Raw genomic sequence first — 22,702 nt, 5'->3', positions numbered from 1 at the left:
CCGTTCCCCAAGGCCAGCAAGCGAGAGCGCGGCACGAAAGGTGGTTTGTGTATGGACCATTTTCAGGCTCCCCACAGACAGTCTTAAAAATTCATAATCTTAAAAAAAACTTGTATGCAATCTGACAGTTCAGATCTGTCAGTGTCTTGTCAGTGTCAGTTTGAACTGTCAGATTGCATACAAGTTTTTTTTAAGATTATGAATTTTTAAGACTGTCTGTGGGGAGCCTATGGCACACGCTAGCCGTTCCGCCGGCGTAACATGTGGCAGAGGAGAGGGCCGCGACACGCCCGCCTGTAAATACAATAAACTTCCCATAGAAATAAAAAATGAAAAATTGGACAAAGTATTCACCAAAAAACTAACTAAATATACAAATTTGCAGTGCCCTTACAGGGTTCATAGATGTTCACAAAATAAATACTGTAATAACTTTATGTACCTATGAATTTGCAATAAATTACTGATTACTGATTACTGATTACTGTATAGTCTTAGTCGCGCGGCACGTACTGCTTTTCTGAGTATTACGTAATACGTAGTAATTTATTAGTACTAGTGATCTTTTTTGTTTCTGTTTTATAATAGGGTAAGGTGGGCAACAGAGAACCAGTGGTACACAAGGAACCAACGGTTTTATTCGAAAATGCGACGTTGCCAAACTGCACTGCGAACATAGGCACGCGCCGCTAAGGTTCCCCCGCTCGCTCCCCAGTCGGCGGCCGGTCCGCGTTGAAATTGCACGTGTAGTGAAGTATTTTGTGATTTTGGACAAGAAAACAAAAAAAATTAAGTATTTAGTTTTTTTATTTTCTCAGAATGTAGTTATGTTTGATTTATCTAATTAACCAGTTGTGCGGAGTGACTATTTCTCTATCTTTTTGACATTCATTGATGCGGCTTTCTTGTGCCGTTTATTTTTTACCGAATTTAAAAAGTGAAAATGTATATCTAGCACACATTGAACCACAAGGATAGAGTACTCAATGAACCAGGAGGTTCTCTAGGTGATTCTCTAGTTAGCCTTTGGAAGGTCTATTTTGTACAACTTTTGCCATGTTTAAGAGTTAATATAAATATATCTAATATAACGTTACTAAATAGTACAAAAATATATGATAATACATATATTATTTAAGTTTTTTGAAGTGCAAGACTTTATTTTTCATATAACGAAGAATATTGTGACGATTACATTAGTAAACTACTCTTAGTTTAAATAAATAAGCATTTTTGACATTGTAAATGTTGTATTTATTAAATTGCCCCATATTTACCTAAATCAGTTTGTATATTTTGCAATTATTTATCAAAAACTATGCAATTATATAATGGTAGGTTCATTGTGTACTAGGCCGGTTCATTGAATACATAGTACCGGTTCAGTCTGTACCAGAGATTGTACACAATGAGCCATTGTTCATCTTTTAAAAAAACTAAAATATCTCGACTTCTATTCAGTTTTATTAAAAAATAATGATGAAAATTTAGAGCTAGATAAATAACAAATGCACTGAATAAAAAAAAATTGAATTTGGACCTATTATGACTGACTTATTAAGATTTAAATTTTTGGTGGCTCATTGTTGGCAACCTCACCATATAATCTAAAAAAAGTAAATGACCATTTATTTTATAAAAGTAAATCATAAAATTCATAAAATATTTTTGCATTTTATTTCATTGGGCCGACCGACCGGCGCGGCGACCCTAAGTGCGTTTTCACATTATCCCATACATTACAGGCGCCATCTTGGATTTTTTCTATTCAAACCCTTCCGACATCCGATATCGGATCGGATAAATTTAATGTGAAAACGGTCTAACGTATTAATCACACCGGCCGCAGTCATCGCTCCTAGCCTAGCATAAAAGATACACGTGAACTCAAATGTTTATAAAGTGAAGTGAAATGTTATTGTGATTTTCATGTGTGTTCAATACAATTGCGGCAATATAGATAAGTATAATTCTTGCATTTGAATATCTCATCGTTTAATCTTTACCTCAGAATATATAATAGTACAAGTACAGAAGGCCCACTGCTTTGATGTTCACGAAATGCCACCTTTTGAATGCCTACAAAATTCTAACAAAGAAACGAGCCGCACGTGCGCAGCTTTGGACGATAGGGTTGCTTATGAATTAAAACGATTTAATACTCAGATAAAATGCTATTATATTCAAGTCTTGGGTACTTTCTAGGTATATACATGTACAGTATTTATATATTATTGTTGAAATCCCAACATCACAAGCCTTATTGAACTTTTCCGTGTGACTTAAGCAATAGTAGATCTGTGTAATATTGTCCTATTTTATTCATGATGTTTATTTAACTAAGCATTATAAGCCATTCACTTTAAAAGAAGCTTTAAAAAAATTCGCGACTTAAAGTAACAATAGAAAGTGGGAACGTGAGTTCCGTGAAAACGCACCGCGCGCCACTCATTATTAGGCCGCGAACTCGCGGCCGCCAGCATGTACTTTGTAGCGCGGCGATAGAATCGCGGAGTGAGCCGCCCCTGTCTATACTACTGTAATGTTTGACGTTCTCACGTCAAACTACCGTCCGTAATCCGACTTTACAGACAACCAATTTTTTTTTTTAACTATACCTTGTGTAGTTTAGAAGATACAGACGTTTTTGTAGAAAGTTGTGGATGCGCAGCGCGCTGCGCGCGTCACTTAAAAATCCGGACTGTTGACCGGAAAATGGTCGCGCGGGCTGGACTGTCAAGTGGCTAAATTAGTAGGTTTTTAAAAAAACTTTAATTTATAAAAGATGCTTATTTTAATGCATTCTTTCAAATAAGAACAAAAAAACGTGAAAAAAGTCCCAGAATCGGGCCCCTTTTGCTATACTCTGACCGCCCCTGTCTATACTACTGTAATGTTTGACGTTATCACGTTAAACTACCGTCCGTAAAGCGACTTTACAGACAACCAATTTTTTATGAATAATTTTATTTATAATTAATTTCAAGTGGGTTGTACAGATATTGCAGGTAACTGTGAATTTTAACACGCTTCCTCAATTTCATATAATAAAATCCTACTTTCTAACGTTAATAATATCTGAACGAACCTTCTTAAAAGTCAATGTCAAAATTGTCACTCTTCTCTTGTGTCAAATCCATGTGAAGCACAGACCTATTGATGTGAAGGCGGTGTGTAAGTGTGTAGTGTGTACCAAAGAAACCAAAGTGTGTAATCTGTATAAATTATTAAAATAAGTGATCAAGTGTTTGAAAGTGAATACTTATACAATAACCAATAACTATTTATTTGACGAAGATTTAATAATAAATATGGGTGACTTTACTCCGGTAACACATGTACTTTTTGACATGGACGGACTTATACTTAGTAAGTTAGAAATAGTTTTTTCTAGTAGTTCTAGCTTCAGTTATGATAAGTAGTATTAGTATTAATATTTTATTGTGTGGTTCAATGCACAATTTCTATATTTTACTGTTTAAACAATACTATGCCTTGTTTCAGATACTGAGGACTTATACACAGTAGCGTTTCAGAATATTGTGTCAAAGTTTGGTAAAAATTATACCTACGAACTAAAAATAAGCCTGATGGGATCACAAATGCATGAAACTGCTGACATGATCATTGAAAACTTAGACCTTCCAATGACTCGGGATGAATTGATTGATGCAAGTAAAAAGGAATTTGCTGCTTTGTTTCCAGATACTGAGGTTTTACCAGGTACTTTTTTTTTGTGTTTACTCACTCATCCCACTAAAAGCGGGTAATTGATAAGCCATCGGCGCTGGCGATAAAAAAGGAATATAAGATAGTCACTAGGGTTGTAAAAAAACGGTTTTTTTTCTGGCTTGAAAAAAAAACATGAAAAAAACCGTGAAAAAAAACAGTTTTTTTTCTGGAGTATGTTTTTTTTCTAAAGTACGAAATCTCAAAATTTGCAAAGTAGTTAGTACTTTTATACGGTTTTTTAGACTTAATGTTAACTATTAAACGAATTTAATCAAATAACTTTAATTTCTGGTCTTATAAAAGTAACATTTACGAAATCTGTAGTTTGTAGTTATCACTATTTACTGTTGGCAACACCACCGCCTCTCCACGCTGCACGCCGCATCGGGGATTCCCCAATAAACGTTTGTATACTGAATTAAAATGTACGTTATTGTTATTGAAACACGTTACAACTCACGAAAAACCGTTATTGTCGTATTATTTGTTCATCTGAAAAAAAAAACATATTTAGAAAAAAAACCAAGGTGCTCGGTTTTTTTTCATAATTCTGAAAAAAAAACATTTGTTTTTTTTTCTATTTACAACCCTAATAGTCACTCCCATATAAATAAAAGAGAGAGTGAGTGATTTATAGTTCATCACTAAGCTGAAAATATCATTGCGTCTCTTTTATTTACACAGAAGCAACTATCTTTCTTTGTTCATTACTATGACCAATAGTTCATCGCTTAATTGCTTTTGATGGGACAAGTACCTAAAATCCATAATAGACCTATGCTTGTATTCCAACTTAATTGTAATATTTTCAGGTGTTAAAAGGTTGATTCAGCATCTACATAACAACAATATCCCTATTGGATTGGCCACAAGTTCAAGTAAAGAAAGCTATGAACTGAAAACCAACAAGCACCACCAGCAACTGTTCTCACTGTTTCCCTACAAAACATTTGGCTCATCTGATCCAGAAGTTAAGAAAGGCAAACCATACCCCGACATCTTTCTTGTAGCAGCATCAAGGTTCCCTGATAAGCCAGCTCCAGAGCAGGTATGGCAAATTCTAAGAATAACATCCACTTCTGAACTGATTATTTATTTGCAGAAATGCTTTGAAATTGCACCTTTATGTATATAAACTCATAACTTATATGCTTATTTCAGTGCTTAGTTTTTGAGGATGCTGTTAATGGCGTCAAGGCAGCCCGAGCAGCAGGAATGCAAGTTGTAATGGTGCCAGATGTAAAGCTTGACAGAAGTTATACCAAAGAAGCTACCCTTGTATTAAACAGCATGGAAGAATTCAAGCCAGAACTCTTTGGCTTACCACCTTTTACAAATTAATACTATGTGAGCTGTAGACATTTGATAATTTATGCTTAAATACTTACTTTTGATAAGTGAAAAACACTTACGGCCCAGCCACGACATTGGTCTAAGCGCGGCAGCGGCGAGCGGCAGCCATACGTGCGAATGAAAAGTCCCATCGCTGTGTCTCGCTTCAATGTATGGCCGCCGCTCGCCGCTGTCGCGCTTAGACCAATGTCGTGGCTGAGCCGTTAGTCTTTATTTCTGCATTTTGATTTAATTCATGGATTGGTAATAGTTATTTGTTCAACTGTACATACCAATATTGATACCCAACCAACCAATCAAAAGGTTCCAATATAGGTTCAAAATGTCGCCCACGAAACACGTAGATATATATCTCTATCGCTCTTGCGTATTGGCGCGACAGAGCCAGACTACCTTTCGCGCCGTTTCGTTTTCGTTTGGCGTCGCAGAAATGCCATTCGGCTATGGCACCTGAAGATTATATCACTAAAATATAGCCGAAGTTCGGCAGAGCATAATTATGTTATTGCGTACCTGACAAATCCCGACTGGTTTTGTTAAAGTACCCTCATAGAGCTTGACAAAAAAATTGGTTGTCTGTAAAGTCGGTTTACGGACGGTAGTTTAACGTGATAACGTCAAACATTACAGTAGTATAGACAGGGGCGGTCAGAGTATAGCAAAAGGGGCCCGATTCTGGGACTTTTTTCACGTTTTTTTTGTTCTTATTTGAAAGAATGCATTAAAATAAGCATCTTTTATAAATTAAAGTTTTTTTAAAAACCTACTAATTTAGCCACTTGACAGTCCAGCCCGCGCGACCATTTTCCGGTCAACAGTCCGGATTTTTAAGTGACGCGCGCAGCGCGCTGCGCATCCACAACTTTCTACAAAAACGTCTGTATCTTCTAAACTACACAAGGTATAGTTAAAAAAAAAAATTGGTTGTCTGTAAAGTCGGTTTACGGACGGTAGTTTAACGAGATAACGTCAAACATTACAGTAGTATAGACAGGGGCGGTCAGAGTATAGCAAAAGGGGCCCGATTCTGGGACTTCATGTTGGAGACAGACGATATTGACATATTTGCTGATATGGTGTGTTTTACAGAAAACTCTTAAGGTTCATAGACTCTACACTCCTTAGGTGATTAATATAATAACCATAGTTTAACTTTTAAGTGTGTTTGCTTTTATTTATGTCAACTTAACATGTACATAATTATATTACCACATAAGTGCTTTGGTGAAATACTGTTAACTTTTGTGTATTTTTAATAAATAAATAAATAAATAAAAAAACGTGAAAAAAGTCCCAGAATCGGGCCCCTTTTGCTATACTCTGACCGCCCCTGTCTATACTACTGTAATGTTGACGTTATCTCGTTAAACTACCGTCCGTAAACCGACTTTACAGACAACCAATTTTTTTTTTTAACTATACCTTGTGTAGTTTAGAAGATACAGACGTTTTTGTAGAAAGTTGTGGATGCGCAGCGCGCTGCGCGCGTCACTTAAAAATCCGGACTGTTGACCGGAAAATGGTCGCGCGGGCTGGACTGTCAAGTGGCTAAATTAGTAGGTTTTTAAAAAAACTTTAATTTATAAAAGATGCTTATTTTAATGCATTCTTTCAAATAAGAACAAAAAAACGTGAAAAAAGTCCCAGAATCGGGCCCCTTTTGCTATACTCTGACCGCCCCTGACTATACTACTGTAATGTTTGACGTTATCACGTTAAACTACCGTCCGTAAAGCGACTTTACAGACAACCAATTTTTTATGAATAATTTTATTTATAATTAATCTCAAGTGGGTTGTACAGATATTGCAGGTAACTGTGAATTTTAACACGCTTCCTCAATTTCATATAATAAAATCCTACTTTCTAACGTTAATAATATCTGAACGAACCTTCTTAAAAGTTAATGTCAAAATTGTCACTCTTCTCTTGTGTCAAATCCATGTGAAGCACAGACCTATTGATGTGAAGGCGGTGTGTAAGTGTGTAGTGTGTACCAAAGAAACCAAAGTGTGTAATCTGTATAAAAAATTAAAATAAGTGATCAAGTGTTTGAAAGTGAATAATTATGTTATTGCGTACCTGACAAATCCCGACTGGTTTTGTTAAAGTACCCTCATAGAGCTTGACAAAAAAATTGGTTGTCTGTAAAGTCGGTTTACGGACGGTAGTTTAACGTGATAACGTCAAACATTACAGTAGTATAGACAGGGGCGGTCAGAGTATAGCAAAAGAGGCCCGATTCTGGGACTTTTTTCACGTTTTTTTTGTTCTTATTTGAAAGAATGCATTAAAATAAGCATCTTTTATAAATTAAAGTTTTTTTAAAAACCTACTAATTTAGGAGTTAGAGTGGTGCAAAGTTGCAAAATTTTCCCGTAGCATTACTAAGGCGCCAGAGACAGAAAGCGATATCGACGGAGCACCGCTTACGCGGGGCTCCTATTCTGTGCAGTTTGGCCTTCGGCCGTTTGAAGACACCTAACGAACCTGTCATTTTGTATCCTAGACCGTTTGCGAGACACGCGTTAATTTTATTAAAGTGCTAGTGCCATTTACTAATCTTAGAACCCTAATATCTCAGTAAATATTAATGGAAAAGAAAAAGTTTATATAACAAAACATCCTTATTTAAACGTGTTCTATATATTTCTATATTAAAGGAAAAATTGGAAAAATTTACGCTTCCGGCGGGACTTGAACCCGCATCCTTTTTGCAATCCGTGCAATGCTCTTAACCAATTGAGCTACGGAAGCCACGCCGGACATCGCAAATCTTTCCATGCCTTTCCTTATGTACACACGTCTTGGGGTGACGTCTAGCGCCATCTACCGACAGACTATTACGTCTTGTAACGGCACTGGAGTCTCAAGTTATATTGAGAATTCACCAGTAACAATGTGCTAACCCATACTAAATTAAATTTTTTTTAACAAGCAGAAACGTCTGCTAACGATTCTAAACATTTTTATATTAAAGGAAAAATTTGAAAAATTTTACGCTTCCGGCGGGACTTGAACCCGCATCCTTTTTGCAATCCGTGCAATGCTCTTAACCAATTGAGCTACGGAAGCCACGCCGGACATCGCAAATCTTTCCATGCCTTTCCTTATGTACACACGTCTTGGGGTGACGTCTAGCGCCATCTACCGACAGACTATTACGTCTTGTAACGGCACTGGAGTCTCAAGTTATATTGAGAATTCACCAGTAACAATGTGCTAACACATACTAAATTTAATTTTTTTAACAAGCAGAAACGTCTGCTAACGATTCTAAACATTTTTATATTAAAGGAAAAATTGGAAAAATTTACGCTTCCGGCGGGACTTGAACCCGCATCCTTTTTGCAATCCGTGCAATGCTCTTAACCAATTGAGCTACGGAAGCCACGCCGGACATCGCAAATCTTTCCATGCCTTTCCTTATGTGTGTATGTTGTGTGTTCTATATGTAGGTAAACCGACACGAGTTACGAATTTCCTTTTCGCACGTGTATCGAACGACGTTTTTCAGTACAGATGGCCCTCCGAAGTACGATACACGTGCGAAAAGGAAATTCGATTTTCTGTTCAAATAGACTTTTTAGAGAGAACATTTTGTGGTTTGATTGAAAAAAGAACCCCGCTACATCACCCACACTGGTGACCCGACGTTTGGACAATTACCGCAGCTTTCTTCTGGTGAACTTCCATAACAACCTACGGAAACCGTAAGTCAATCATAATGTCTGATAACGAAGAAGAACGTGCTAAAAGTGGATGTTTTTATATAAGTATTTGTGTTTATTATTTATGTTTAGTGTGATAGATATTATAGTATTAATGGTATTTAGTAGTTATGTATATAAGTAAATATTATGATGATTATTTAATGTTATATACATGTATTTAATAGAGGTAGGTAGGTACAGTGGTTACACCACAGCGCGACTACACCGAACGACCACGGGCGCGCCATCTGTCGCAGCTGTGGTGCTTTACTCAGGCCACACACTCGCGCGCAGCGCGCACCCCGCGCCGTTACAACCACACCGAGCGCATCGATCAGCCGCTTAGTTCCTACGCGCGCCAATAGATGGCGCTTTCGCTCTCTTGGGAAACGGGACAATGACGTCATCTTTTTCGTGCATGCTGCCCGTAGTAACGAGTTATTTATTAGACGTTATCACGTCAAAAAGACTAGAAATGGAACTATTATTTTTTTAATCATAGCAACACTTTTCTTATACAGAAGTGATTCAATAGTTGCCACTTGCAAAACGGTTTAGATAGACGGTGGCGCCCCTATTACTTTCTACTCTTTTTTTACCGGTCTGTATTTCACACTACATGCCTAATTCCCTTCGAGATAGTTCACTAACACCAAGTTTCACAGTTTATTAATGTCCACTAAAAGGTGCATACACTGTATCAAGCATTTATGCTAAAACTTAACTACAATACAATACAAATACTCTTTATTGCACACCTCAATACACGAAACAACATAGCAAGTATAAACAACAACTTAAGAGGTAAAACAAGAGGCGGTCTTATCGCTAAAGAGCGATCTCTTCCAGACAACCTAGGTAGTGGAGAATAATAAATTTAACCTTGAAAGTAGGTGTACTAAATGTAGACCAAGTGCGTTTTCACATTATCCTATCCGATATCGGATGTCGGAAGGATTTCAATGGAAAAAAATCCAAGATGGCGGCTGTAATGTATGGGATATCGGTCCGACATCCGATATCGGATCGGATAATGTGAAAACGCACTTAGAGGAAATCTAGCACAAACTATACTACCTACATCATCTACTAACATCATACATATACTAACTACTTACATCATCGTCAAATATTTAAATATACGGATGTACTCACGTTCGGCGACGTTCTCAGTCATATAGAGATTGAGATCCGTCATCAGGCATGAGTGCAGACTGAGCAGAGCTGAATGGGCTGAGAGGCGAGCGGCGCGGGCAGTGCAAGTATTCTAGCCGCCGCGAACACTCGTGCCTGCAGGGTTAGCACATGATTGCCGCGGGAGTATGTCGCCGCGAGATAGACTACCCGTCCGTATGTCATTAATACAGTTAGAAGAAGACGTGTGATCTATCTCGCGGCGACATACTCCCGCGGCAATCATGTGCTAGGCCTACTGATGACAGGTCTCCATATAACTCTAAACACGTCGCCGAACGAACGCGATGTATTAACGTATCGTATTCTAATAATAGTCTTGGTTTGAATCTTTCTAGTTTGAATGATTTTTCTTACTGCACCCACATTCGCGAATTTCTGTTTTGCCCTAGGGTTGACTGGTAGAGAATGCCTTAAGGCATTAAGTCCGCCATTTGTACTTTTTTTTATTGTGCAATAAAGTTTAAATAAAGAAATCTGGCTGCTCATAGTCAACGAGTGACATGAGAATTACCAGTTGACATGAGAAAATTTTAATGTAATCATAGAATCTGGTCACAATATTTCACGAGCGAGACAGTTGAGAATTGCGAGCTCTAGAGGCGAACATCCGGACATACAAATTGAGTTAAACCGTAGTAGACCTATGTTATTGCTACGGCCAATAAAATTATAGATCCAAATTAGGAAAAATATTAAAAGTATATTTGCAACACATCAGTGTGTTGTAGGCATTATGTAATTATTGATAGTGACAGCATCATAAGTGATCTCTGCATCGTGGTAGGCTTATCTACTTCACTGGCTGTTACTTATCTAAAACTAATTTCAGAGACATATTATACAATCAGTTAAATTATTACTTTTAGGTGTTCTTGTGCTACTCATTGGTGTTAAATTTTTCTTAATAAAGTAGGTATGTTTCGACCTGTGAGCCATGTTTTATTTGACATGGATGGACTAATATTAAGTAAGTTGATGGTTGATACATATCTACGTGTTTCAAATAATTTAGTTTTAGACATAACAGCTTCAGCTTTACTTTGGTATAGGTATCTATCTACCTACTAATAATACATGATCAAACTTACCTGCGTCCTTTGCATTAGGTAAAAATAAAGTTAATTCGAAGAATGCAATACGTATACATAAATATGGTATATATACATGTATGGGGCCGTTCAAGTATTACGTAACTATCAGATAGACTACCCTACCCTCTGTCATCAAACACAAACAAAAAAAAAGACGAGCCCTATAGTCTATAGTGCTTACCTCCGTAATACTTGAACGACCCGCGGTTGTACTTGTTGGTTTTGTACGTAGTTAATTTGGTAAATAAGTATTATAGATATCTTTATATTCCACATTTTTCATTTTTCAGATACCGAAGAATTATACACAATAGGGTTTCAGAAAGTAGCATCTCGGTATGGAAAAAAGTTTACCTTTGAGCTAAAGTGCCAAATAATGGGCCAACAGAGCCGAGAATTCGCAGCATCCATAATTCAGGGTCTCGACCTACCACTAACTGTTGAAGAGTTCTTGGACGAGACACGGGCTATATTTAGTGAACTCTTCCCTGATTGTAAGATAATGCCTGGTAAGAGACTTGCACCACTTAAGTCTTAGGTACTATCAGATTCTTGTTAGAAAAAAAAAACATATAATTGGCCTCGATATTATAATTATTTGTCATCCATTGCCATTTGTAAAAACTGGTTAAATATAGAAATAGAACACTGACGACCTTGGGCTATTTGGCTTGGCACGTTTTTCGGAAGCAGTTTGCTTTATTATATGGCTCTGCCCATCTGCCGAGTATTCTAGTAGTATACTATAGATGGCGATGGCGCTGTTTTATTTATTATTTATTTATTTAACCTTTATTGCACAACATAAAGTACAAATGGCGAACGTAATGCCTTGAGGCATTCTCTACCAGTCAACCATTGGACCAAACAGAAACTTACAATTGGTGCGGAAAATAAAACAGAAATTTAAATAGATATAACTATAAGTCACTATCTCAATAATATATGCATCATCAATAATACATACATAAATAAGTACAATCATATACATACATAAATAAACTAACTAAAAATATATACATACATATTATACACCGCGTTTTTAGGGTTCCGTAGCCAAAATGGCAAAAACGGAACCCTTATAGTTTCGTCATGTCCGTCTGTCCGTCTGTCCGTCTGTCCGTCTGTCCGTCTGTCACAGCCGATTTACTCGGAAACTATAAGTACTACAGTGATGAAATTTGATGGGAATATGTGTTGTATGAACCGCTACAAAATTATGACACTAAATAGTAAAAAAAAAAAAAGAATTGGGGGTGGGGCCCCCATACATGTAACTGAGGGATGAAAATTTTTTTTCGATGTACATACCCGTGTGGGGTATCAATGGAAAGGTCTTTTAAAATGATATAAAGTTTTCTAAAAACATTTTTCTTAAAGTGAACGGTTTTTGAGATATCAGCTCTCAAAGTCGTAAAAAGTATGTCCCCCCCCTCTATTTTTATAACTACGGGGTATAAAATTCTAAAAAAAATAGAGGTGATGCATGCTAATTAACTCTTTCAACGATTTTTGGTTTGATCAAAGTATCTCTTATAGTTTTTGAGATAGGTTGATTTAACTGTAATTTTGGCAGGTGTATAAATTGACATAATAAGTTTATTATATTTGCTGCTACGGAACCCTTTGTGCGCGAGCCCGACTCGCACTTGGCCGGTTTTTTTTTGTTTCCGTTAAATTCGACACGTAGGTTCATTATCAGGAACCACCCTGTAGTCCCTGTACATCACTTTTAGTTAAAATCGCAAACGGCATATGTCAAAACAAATAACATTAGGAATTGGTGAAGGCTGTCACACACATGTTCAGTAATTATCTTTTCCCCTCACCAGCTCGGAAACACGTGTTTTGTCCTTTAATACCAGCGGGTAAAAACGCATTTTATCCACTAGTGGGTAAAGTAATTTGACCTTGAATAAAGTCAAATTAACTGCTTTAAAATTTATAAAAGTAGGTGAATCTAGTAATAAAAATGATTTACCACCTGTGGAAGTACTGGAAGCAGTGATATTTAAACGCATTTTTTGCGTTGTAGTTTCCTCGCTATAGTGAGGGGAAAAGTTTTGTGTTACACTCGGGTGCAATAGTACATTACATCAGAGGCCGGGAAAATGAGGATTTCCGGCCAAGTGGGTATATACGGCCGAGCGAGCGTGCGAGCGAGGCCGGATAGGGATACGAGGCCGGGAATCCGTTTTCACGCCGAGGCATGTATAGTGCTTTTCTCAAACATACAATGAAATAAAAAAAAAATGCTCTAAAGGACAATATTTTATAAAAAAAAAGTTACTTTGCAGGCCTAGGCCTAAAAAATAATATGAAATCCTTTTACAGTCCTCTCGAGTTGTTGCGCCCAAAAAGCGATACTTCCCAGCCCATTTTAAGGAACGTAAAGACAATATTTCATTGCATGTTTGAGAAAATGTATTTTACTTCTCGTGTGTTAAAAAAAATCGCAAGTTCAGGATTCTATTCTCGAACCACTCGCTTCGCTCGTGGTTCAACTATAGAATCCTTTCACTTGCTCGTTTTTCAATTCCACACTCGGCGTTAAAATACAACTTTGCCCCCTTGTATAACAAATAACTATTATTTTTTTAATAACTCGATAACCGTAAGAGTTAAGACTCTAGTTTCTTAGAGAAATTAATTGTATTGGATCTAAAGAACCTTCCCTTAAAGTTAAATAATGGAATTCAATAAAAACAGGATGTACATATATGTATAGTACCCATTTAACCATTACTGTCTAACAACGTTGGTGTAAAATATTAATAAGTACCTATTGGTGTTTTCATCAATATAATATACCTACATATACAGCCTGGGAAAATAAGAGTAGAAATTTATAAAAAAAAATGCAAAACGATTTACATAGACGGTGGCACCCCTATAGATTTCTACTTTATTTTGCCAGGCCGTAATTAACTTTTTTTTCAGTACAGATGGTGTTTTTTTTATGCACTAGTGCGAGAAGTGGTTCATTATATGTCAGGTCGAAACTTCGGATGGCCATATGTACTGAAAAACGTCGTACGATACACGTGCGAAAAGGAAATTCGTAACTCGTGTCGATTTAAAACACTCCCTTCGGTCGTGTTTTAATTTATCGCCACTCGTTTCGAACTTCCTTTTTACGCACTTGTATCGTAATGTACTATTACCTACTTTCAGGAGTTGAAAAACTTATTCGACATTTACACAAAAATAAAATTCCAATTGGATTGGCTACAAGTAGTAGCAAAGAGACATACGATCTAAAAACGGAAAAGCATCAGGCTTTCTTTGATTTGCTGACTTACAAGACATGGGGTTCGTCCGATCCCCAAGTCAAGTTAGGCAAACCACATCCGGATATATTTATAGTAGCAGCAGATAAATTTCCTGATAAGCCTCATCCAGAAAAGGTACCTAAATCTTCAATATACTTTTTATTTTTATTATTATATCAAAACCACATACCACATCAACATCACAAATAAAGTCGAAAATAAATCAAGGAAGTAAAGTGATTCTGTAACTAATATTCATAAATAGCTCTTTTAACTATTACATAAACCTAAGTTAATAACTTACTTATTTGTCATTAGTTTTACTTTTTAACCGCCTTCCAAATCTCAAGGGAAGGGGTTCTCAATTCGTCTGTATTTTTTTTTTAATGTTTGTTCCTCGATATCTCCGTCGTTACTGGACCGATTTTGAAAATTTTTTTTTTGATTGAATGTATATGCATACAGATTGGTCCCATTTTTCTCAGAACCCAGTTCTGGTGGTGGGATCCTGGAGAAATCGAGGGAACTCCTCAAATCTGAAAGGCATACATATGGTGATTTTTGTGTTTTTAAAGGAACAGCATGCATTTACGTACGGAACAGTGACATTTGGTGCAGTGGAACTCTTGATGATGGTCAGAATGGAACTCCTCAAATCTGAACGGCACACTTATAGTGACTTTGGTATTTTTATAAGAACAGCATGCACTTACGTCCAGAACAGTGACATTTGGTGCAGTGAAACTGCTGATGATGGTCAGAACGGAACTCCTCAAATCTGAACGGCACACTTATAGTGACTTTGGTATTTTTATAAGAACAGCATGCACTTACGTCCAGAACAGTGACATTTGGTGCAGTGGAACTGCTGATGAAGAGTGAGCCGCCCCTGGTTAGAGTTCCGTTCTGATAATCATTCTCATCTGTAAGTACTTCAGAATCATCCAAATTTCAAAATTGGTTCAGAAATGACGGAGATATCGAATAAGAAACATTAAAAAATATACAGACGAATTGATAACACAATCCAACATTTGAAAGTATTTATCACCAGAACCCCAAAGGAAGGCGGTTTTTTTTTCTTAAAAATTATTCAGCTCTTAAAGCAGCGCAGCTTTCCCTATTATGTATGCGTCAGTGTAACATTATTGTTGACAGTGCCTAGTGTTTGAGGACTCTCTGAACGGCGTGAGAGCAGCGCGGGCGGCCAGCATGCAAGTGGTGATGGTGCCGGACCCGCGACTGGACCGGGAGCTGGCCCGAGAGGCTGGCGCCACGCTTACGCTTCATTCCATGGAGGAGTTCAAACCTGAACTATTTGGTTTGCCACCATACACTGACTAGTAGGAACTAGTAAAGTAGTATTAGGAACCTGCCTGCACAGATAGACCAGAGCTACTGGTAAACACAGATTTATTCCCAGTAGCTACTACTAGTAACAGGTGGTAAAATATCTCCAGAAGTTGCTGTCACATTCTCTTGGTCAATATTGAATTTTTGAAAAGAGTGTGTCCATAACTTTTGGAATTGAAGACCTATTCGTTCAAAATTAATAACAAGCAGGTACCTACCCAATAAAAGGAGTAGGAGCTAGGGGGAAATAGACTGGAGCACCCTTCATGTTGCATTTGCGTACAAAAAATCTGCCGACTTCCGCAAAAAATTACCTACTCACAAATGCAAAAAGGAAAACTTGCGAAAAGGAAAGTCGTAACTCCCTTTGGTCGTGTTAATTTATCATTATTACCACTCGTCATAATATAAAAGATAAAAATTGTAATTTCATACCATGTTTTTGTATACGGTGGTTGAGCGTTATTTACTGTCTGGCAAAAAAGAGTAAAACTAATAATTTTTAAGAAAAAAAAAACCGCCTTCCTTTGGGGTTCTGGTGATAAATACTTTCAAATGTTGGATTATGTTATTAATTCGTCTGTATATTTTTTAATGTTTGTTATTCGATATCTCCGTCATTTCTGAACCAATTTTGAAATCTGGATGATTCTGAAGTACTTACAGATGAGAATGATTATCAGAACGGAACTCTAACCAGGGGCGGCTCACTCTTCATCAGCAGTTCTACTGCACCAAATGTCACTGTTCTGGACGTAAGTGCATGCTGTTCTTATAAAAATACCAAAGTCACTATAAGCGTGCCGTTTAGATTTGAGGAGTTCCGTTCTGACCATCATCAGCAATTCCACTGCACCAAATATCACTGTTCTGGACGTAAGTGCATGCTGTTCTTATAAAAATACCAAAGTCACTATAAGTGTGCCGTTCAGATTTGAGGAGTTCCATTCTGACCATCATCAGGAGTTCCACTGCACCAAATGTCACTGTTCCGTACGTAAATGCATGCTGTTCCTTTAAAAACACAAAAATCATCATATGTATGCCTTTCAGATTTGAGGAGTTCCCTCGATTTCTCCAGGATCCCATCATCAGAACTGGGTTCTGAGAAAAATGGGACCAATCTGTATGCATATACATTCAATCAAAAAAAAAATTTAAATCGGTCAAGTAACGACGGAGATATCGAGGAACAAACATTTAAAAAAAAAAAAAAAAAAAACATACAGACGACTTGATAACCCCTTCCTTTGAGATTTGGAAGGCGGTTAAAAATAATCAATTTGTGTGAGAAAACGGGACAACACTACTTAATTTCTACTCTTAGCACATACTTATATACAGCTTGGCACATTGTGCTCTGAGCACACGCGGGCATTTTTAATTACCAGTAATCTGTGGCGCGCAACAATCATGTGAATGACCATAAATTGATTGTAGTATTTACGTGACTTTTTGCACTGTGTTTATCACATTTGTAGTTTTGTACAAGTTTTTTGGCAATGACGTACCTGTCTGAAAGGTGTCTCCAGTGGTCCAGTCTAGAGTAGAAGTTATTTATAGAAAGGGGAAATTTTATTGAAATTAAACTAGACATGCTTAAAAATCTGAATTGCAGTTTATTGCAATAAAATATACTTATACATTTAATCTTGTGGTTCAATAAGGATGTGGATAAAATAAACAGATTACTAATGTAAAGAGAAAGAGATTACCTGCTAATAAAAAATACCATAAAATGTTTCTATTTCTAAGTATGATATGACAGTTACTGATGTATTAAGTACTATGTAATGGTATTACCATAGCTGGGCACCGTTAATCAAATAGTTAACTTCGATAATCGTTAATCCGTTACTTAAAAAGTTAACTTCGTTAATCGTTAAAGCGATACATTTCGGTAGATTTAACGGAAGTTAAAGTTAATCGATAATCCGTTAACACGTCATAAAAATAGGTCTTCACTGTAGGTATTATGTATTTGTATTTACTAAGTATCCACCAAAAACCATACCTGTGACGCCAATCGGTAAAAAACCGAAATGTAATAATTACGGTTTCTTCGGGCTTTTACCGCCGTTGGTTGGCTAAATCCTAGGTTTTACTTCGGATTGGTAATTATTGGGTCATTCATGCGGTCGCAATCGTGGTGTGTCGGTTCTTCAGATTGAGATTTGAGACGACAACTCGATGCTGTGGGCCACGATAACTTGGTAGAGTAATCTAAGGCCCGCCGGACTCTAACTCGATGCGTCGGTTGCGCGATTTGTCTGTCATGCCTGATGATTGCACTCTATTCCCAGGTTACGCCGTGGCTTGCGTGGGCGAGGGTCGCGCGATGGTCGCGCGACGGCGATGCGACGCATACGAAATCAAACCTTATCGATATGGAAGTATGAGACGCGACGGCGACGGTCGCGCGACCAAAGACAAACAACAAAGACAAAGGCGTTAGTGATCGATCTAGCACGTCTAATAAGATTTAGAAGATCTCGAATAAGTGATCCAAAGTCGCCAATTGGTCTTTAGACTGTTTATAACCGACGGATCTGCTTTTACCGATAAATCCTAGGTTTTGCCGTACTACGGGCTTTTACAGTAGCAGTCAGGACGTGGTATTCGCGGCGCAGCGAGCCGCTTGGGGTGCTGGATTAACGATTAACGGACTCGATGAAATTTAACGGAAGTTAACGAATCCGTTAACATTTTTTAAAGTTAACTTAAAAGTTAATCCGTTAACCGAAATGTTAACTTCGTTAATTAACGATTAACGGATTAACGAGTTAATGCCCAGCTATGGGTATTACATACTAAAATTGATTGACTAGAGGAATAAAGTTAACACAATTTTAATTAATAACTATGAACAATGATGGTAGAAATTATTCAGTAACAATGAAGCCAATTTTGTGCTATACTTCCTTATAAATAAAATCTATACCGGGTGCCCGGTAATTAATGGACAACCTTTTAACCATCAAGAGGGAACCTTATACTGGTCCAGAAAATCGACTTTAAGGTTTAGTAAAAGTCGCCTGGTTTTCGAGATTTTCACACTTTTTAAAATTTTAGGTAGTATTAAAATTTTAAAAATTGTGAAAATCTCGAAAACCAGGCGACTTTTACTAAACCTTAATGTCGATTTTCTGGACCAGTATAATCATAATCCGCATCCCATAGAATTCGTACATCGCGGTGTTAAGATTTTTCCCGATTTGGTTAGGCTCGCCGGTTGAAACTTGACATGTATCGAATCATAGATACGGACAATATTTACCTATAGTCCCCTGCTTCCCTCGTGGAACTACGCACTATAGGAAAATAACGTCTACAAACGTGCTTCCGCTCCAGTTCTCACTCTCGCTCTAACTGGTTGGGGAACGCGTCAGCTTCGTCGTCATTGTAAAAACTCCGTAAAAACAAGTTTACGTACCCGTCGAATTGGCTTTCCCTTTACTCCCCGCGCACCCCCGCCACAACTGGCGCCCAACGTGGGGCGTAGCGAGCTCACGCATAGTGCAGGAGGTGCTGTGACTGATGAAGAACAAAGCCAAGGACGTCGTTCACCACTTATAGCCCACCACTGTCTGCAGAGCGACTACGGGACATCTGGAATAATGTCACCACGGCCTCTGCCTCGACAGCTGTCTCGGCTGCCGCCTCCTCATCAACGATGGCATGGCTACCGACCAAGTCCCACGCGCCTGTCGCCAACATGCAGACTCCAGCTCTTTCGAGTACTTCCTTCACCGTTACCATGTTGCCTAAATTTTCATGCTATGGCTGTGGCAGCCCTGGCGTTGTACGGAGCAACTGTCCAACGTGCGCCAAGTCTAGGGGGAGGGCCACTGCTGCAACCAGCTTTGTCACACTCGGGGTGCGACAGAGCCCAGCTACGAAACCAACCACCTCGACCCAAACCACATTTCGGTTCTCTTCGCCGGGTCGTCTTCAGGAACCGAGGGGGAGTCTGTAACACCAACAAAGCATGCAGCGAACGCAGACCTACTAGCGTCCAAGACGCCGAGCGGAGACACCGGTTTAGTTACCAAAAAACCCGCTAGATGGCGCTGACCGCATCCCATAGAATTCGTACATCGCGGTGTTAAGATTTTTCCCGATTTGGTTAGGCTCGCCGGTTGAAACTTGATATGTATCGAATCATAGATACGGACAATATTTACCTATAGTCCCCTTCTTCCCTCGTGGAACTACGCACTATAGGAAAATAAAGTCTGACAAACGTGCTTCCGCTCCAGTTCTCACTCTCGCTCTAACTGGTTGGGGAACGCGTCAGCTTCGTCGTCATTGTAAAAAACTGCGTAAAATCAAGTTTACGTACCCGTCGAATTGGCTTTCCCTTCACTCCCCGCGCACCCCCGCTACACTACCTCAAATTTTAAAAAGTGTGAAAATCTCGAAAACCAGGCGACTTTTACTAAACCTTAATGTCGATTTTCTGGACCAGTATAAGGTGCCCTCTTGGTGGTTAAAAGGTTGTCCATTAATATCCATTGAAATTTTAAAAAGTGTGAAAATCTCGAAAACCAGGCGACTTTTACTAAACCTTAAAGTTTTTCTGGACCAGTATAAGGTGCCCTCTTGGTGGATAAAAGGTTGTCCATTAATTACCGGGCACCCTGTATATCTAACAACCATCTATAAATTATGCAGAAAAAAGAATTTTAACTATCTCACCTTTTTAAAGCTTTTAATCAAATGCTGGAAGGCCAAATAACTCTGGCTTAAATTCTTCTAACAAATTCAAGACTAGAGTGGCAGTATTTAGTAAGGCAGGGTCTATTCGAGGATCAGGTACAGCAACTACTTGCATATTAGCTGCATTTGCAGCCTTTACTCCATTAACTGCATCTTCGAATACAAGACACTGGAAACAATAACCTTTATAAGTGTACAACAGAATACAAATCCTCTGCACAACTTAAATTAAACCAATTTATGTATTTTAACATTGAATAAATGAACTTACATCTTCAGGTTTAGGTTTATCAGGAAACCTAGAAGCACACACTAAGAAAATGGCTGGGTCTGGCTTGCCCTTGGTAACTTCAGGGTCTGTTGAGCCCATTGTGAGGTGGTGAAACAGACCCAACAACTCTTGGAAGTTTTTCATTTTTAAGTCCACACTGTCTTGAGCAGAGCTAGTGGCTAGTGCTATAGGAACACCCTTGGAGTGTAAGTGCTCTACTAGTCTCTGTGCACCTGGAATCATTTTAAGGATAATTAGAAGTCTTATTTTAATCATACAACTTACACAACAAATGCAGAATATATTTAGACAATGCAAAAAAGTCTTTTACTTGTATACAAATATTACTGGTAGACAAAAAGACCATAAAAACACAGGTTTATTTAAATAAATGTGTAAATTATTTATTTATTTTTTAGTTAATGTTATTTTACAAGTTGTACAAAATACATAAATAATTAAATATGTTATAAATACTTATCTAAAGTGTAGTTTGCGGTCCTGACACTTAAGAGGTGCATGTACAATAGTCAACAATGCATGCATACACATATTTGACGTTTAATTAAAATTTACCTGGCATGAGCTGGACTTTGGGGAACAGTACCTCATATTCCTTTTGACATAATTTCATGAAGTCTTGTTTAGTAACTGGTAGCTCCAATGTTGTTATTATTTTCTCCGCACATTCATGGCCTTGGAAGCCCAGCAAGCTCGACTTCAGTTCCCATGTGAACTCTTTGCCATATTTAGCGCAAACATTGGTAAATGCTTGCGTGTACAAAATTTCAGAATCTAAAGCAGGAAGACAATAGTTTTGAACAAATTTTATGAGATAATTATCGATTATTGAGGTAATTATTGATTTTGTTGTGTGTTAATAACCTCTTACCTATTAGTAGACCGTCTAAATCAAACAACACATGTGATACTTTCTTAAACGCCATATCTAAGCTATAATGACACGGATTATAGTGATGTAATATAATGAATACACAGCAAAATATCAGAAATTGACGAGATTTAATGAAATATCCTTGAAACTGGCATCACATCACGAATAAAATCAAAAATGTGACGTGACGTCGTGTTGACACTGACAGTAGTGACATTGTCACTGTCATAGATTTAGGTATATTAAGCTAGATTGAGTTGTTAGGCCAAAAAGTGTGTCCACATGAGAGGGCCCAACTTTAGGGCTGGTGTCCCTCTCGCACTTATTTCCACTGTCAAAATCATTTGAATGACGTCATCACTGTCATACTTTGGGGATACCAGTTAATATTCAAAGTTACTACCAAATCTACTAATACCAATTAAAGGTTTTTTTTAATTGAGCAAATCTTTGGTTTTATGGCTTCATAATAATGATTTACCAATTCGTTACAAGGTATTAATACCCTTGCCTCGATATAATACAAAAATAATTTAAGAAGTTTATAAACTTAGTTATCATACAGGTAAAAATACTACTACTATAGTAATCTCTTTAACACTGGTCACACGTGCGAGAGGGACAACAGCCCCAACTTTGACCCTCTCATGTGGACACACTTTTGCTAGTCTGACAAGAACGCTTTTATGCACCAGTGATAAAGTTCAATTTAGTATGGCAAAAAAAGTGTGAGCTCAGTCCCTATTGAAAGTCCATGGTCACTGTCAAATGGTCAATTGACTAATGCCCAGCCAAATACAGCTCGACCTATACTTCGTTTTTTTTAAGATTAGAATTATCTGTCAAACGGGTAAACAAATAATTTTTAAGAAAAAAAAACCGTCGCCTTTCGGGTTCTGGTGAAAGCTACTTGCGAATGTTGGATTATGTAGAAATGTGTAAGTATTTTTTTAAACTGCTTTTAATGCTTTAATTATTAGATGGCAACACAAATGAATATACGTATAACGTTAAGGTTTGAGGAGTTTCCTCAATTCCTCATGAATCCGATTATATTATAAGAAATCGAAGCTTGACAAACTTTGACTTGAAAACTCAATATGCTT

The 22,702-nt window shown here is 37.7% G+C and overlaps 2 protein-coding genes across 6 annotated transcripts; one reads left to right on the top strand and one right to left on the bottom strand.

The window, feature by feature from the left end:
* The first annotated feature begins 3,086 nt into the window (after positions 1-3,086).
* LOC125227393 (pseudouridine-5'-phosphatase-like) lies at positions 3,087-16,205 on the top strand. Of its 4 annotated transcripts, none has more exons than XR_007177179.1 (5): positions 3,087-3,369; positions 3,505-3,723; positions 4,545-4,780; positions 4,894-5,701; positions 5,918-5,993. XR_007177179.1 is itself a non-coding variant. In XM_048131713.1 (5 exons), the coding sequence occupies exons 1-4, from the start codon at positions 3,312-3,314 to the stop codon at positions 5,071-5,073; spliced, it is 693 nt and encodes a 230-aa protein (XP_047987670.1). In that variant the 5' UTR covers positions 3,087-3,311; the 3' UTR covers positions 5,074-5,079; positions 15,517-15,635. The 4 variants fall into 4 exon arrangements, 3 of the variants coding, with proteins under 3 accessions (XP_047987670.1, XP_047987659.1, XP_047987679.1); XM_048131713.1 differs by lacking the exon at positions 5,918-5,993 and adding an exon at positions 15,517-15,635 and having other exon boundaries at positions 4,894-5,079; XM_048131702.1 differs by lacking the exon at positions 5,918-5,993 and adding an exon at positions 11,377-12,043 and having other exon boundaries at positions 3,088-3,369; positions 4,894-5,079.
* Positions 16,206-20,237: 4,032 nt separating this feature from the next.
* On the bottom strand, positions 20,238-21,859 carry LOC125227412 (pseudouridine-5'-phosphatase-like). Of its 2 annotated transcripts, none has more exons than XM_048131730.1 (4): positions 21,594-21,854; positions 21,278-21,496; positions 20,702-20,934; positions 20,238-20,599 (listed from the first exon to the last, which is right to left on the bottom strand). In XM_048131730.1, the coding sequence occupies exons 1-4, from the start codon at positions 21,646-21,648 to the stop codon at positions 20,423-20,425; spliced, it is 684 nt and encodes a 227-aa protein (XP_047987687.1). In that variant the 5' UTR covers positions 21,649-21,854; the 3' UTR covers positions 20,238-20,422. The 2 variants fall into 2 exon arrangements, with proteins under 2 accessions (XP_047987687.1, XP_047987693.1); XM_048131736.1 differs by having other exon boundaries at positions 20,434-20,613; positions 21,594-21,859.
* Positions 21,860-22,702: the final 843 nt, after the last annotated feature.

This window comes from Leguminivora glycinivorella, chromosome 1 (assembly GCF_023078275.1).
Source record: "Leguminivora glycinivorella isolate SPB_JAAS2020 chromosome 1, LegGlyc_1.1, whole genome shotgun sequence".
Lineage (NCBI taxonomy): Eukaryota > Metazoa > Arthropoda > Insecta > Lepidoptera > Tortricidae > Leguminivora > Leguminivora glycinivorella.
This window is presented reverse-complemented; position numbering and strand designations above follow the sequence as displayed.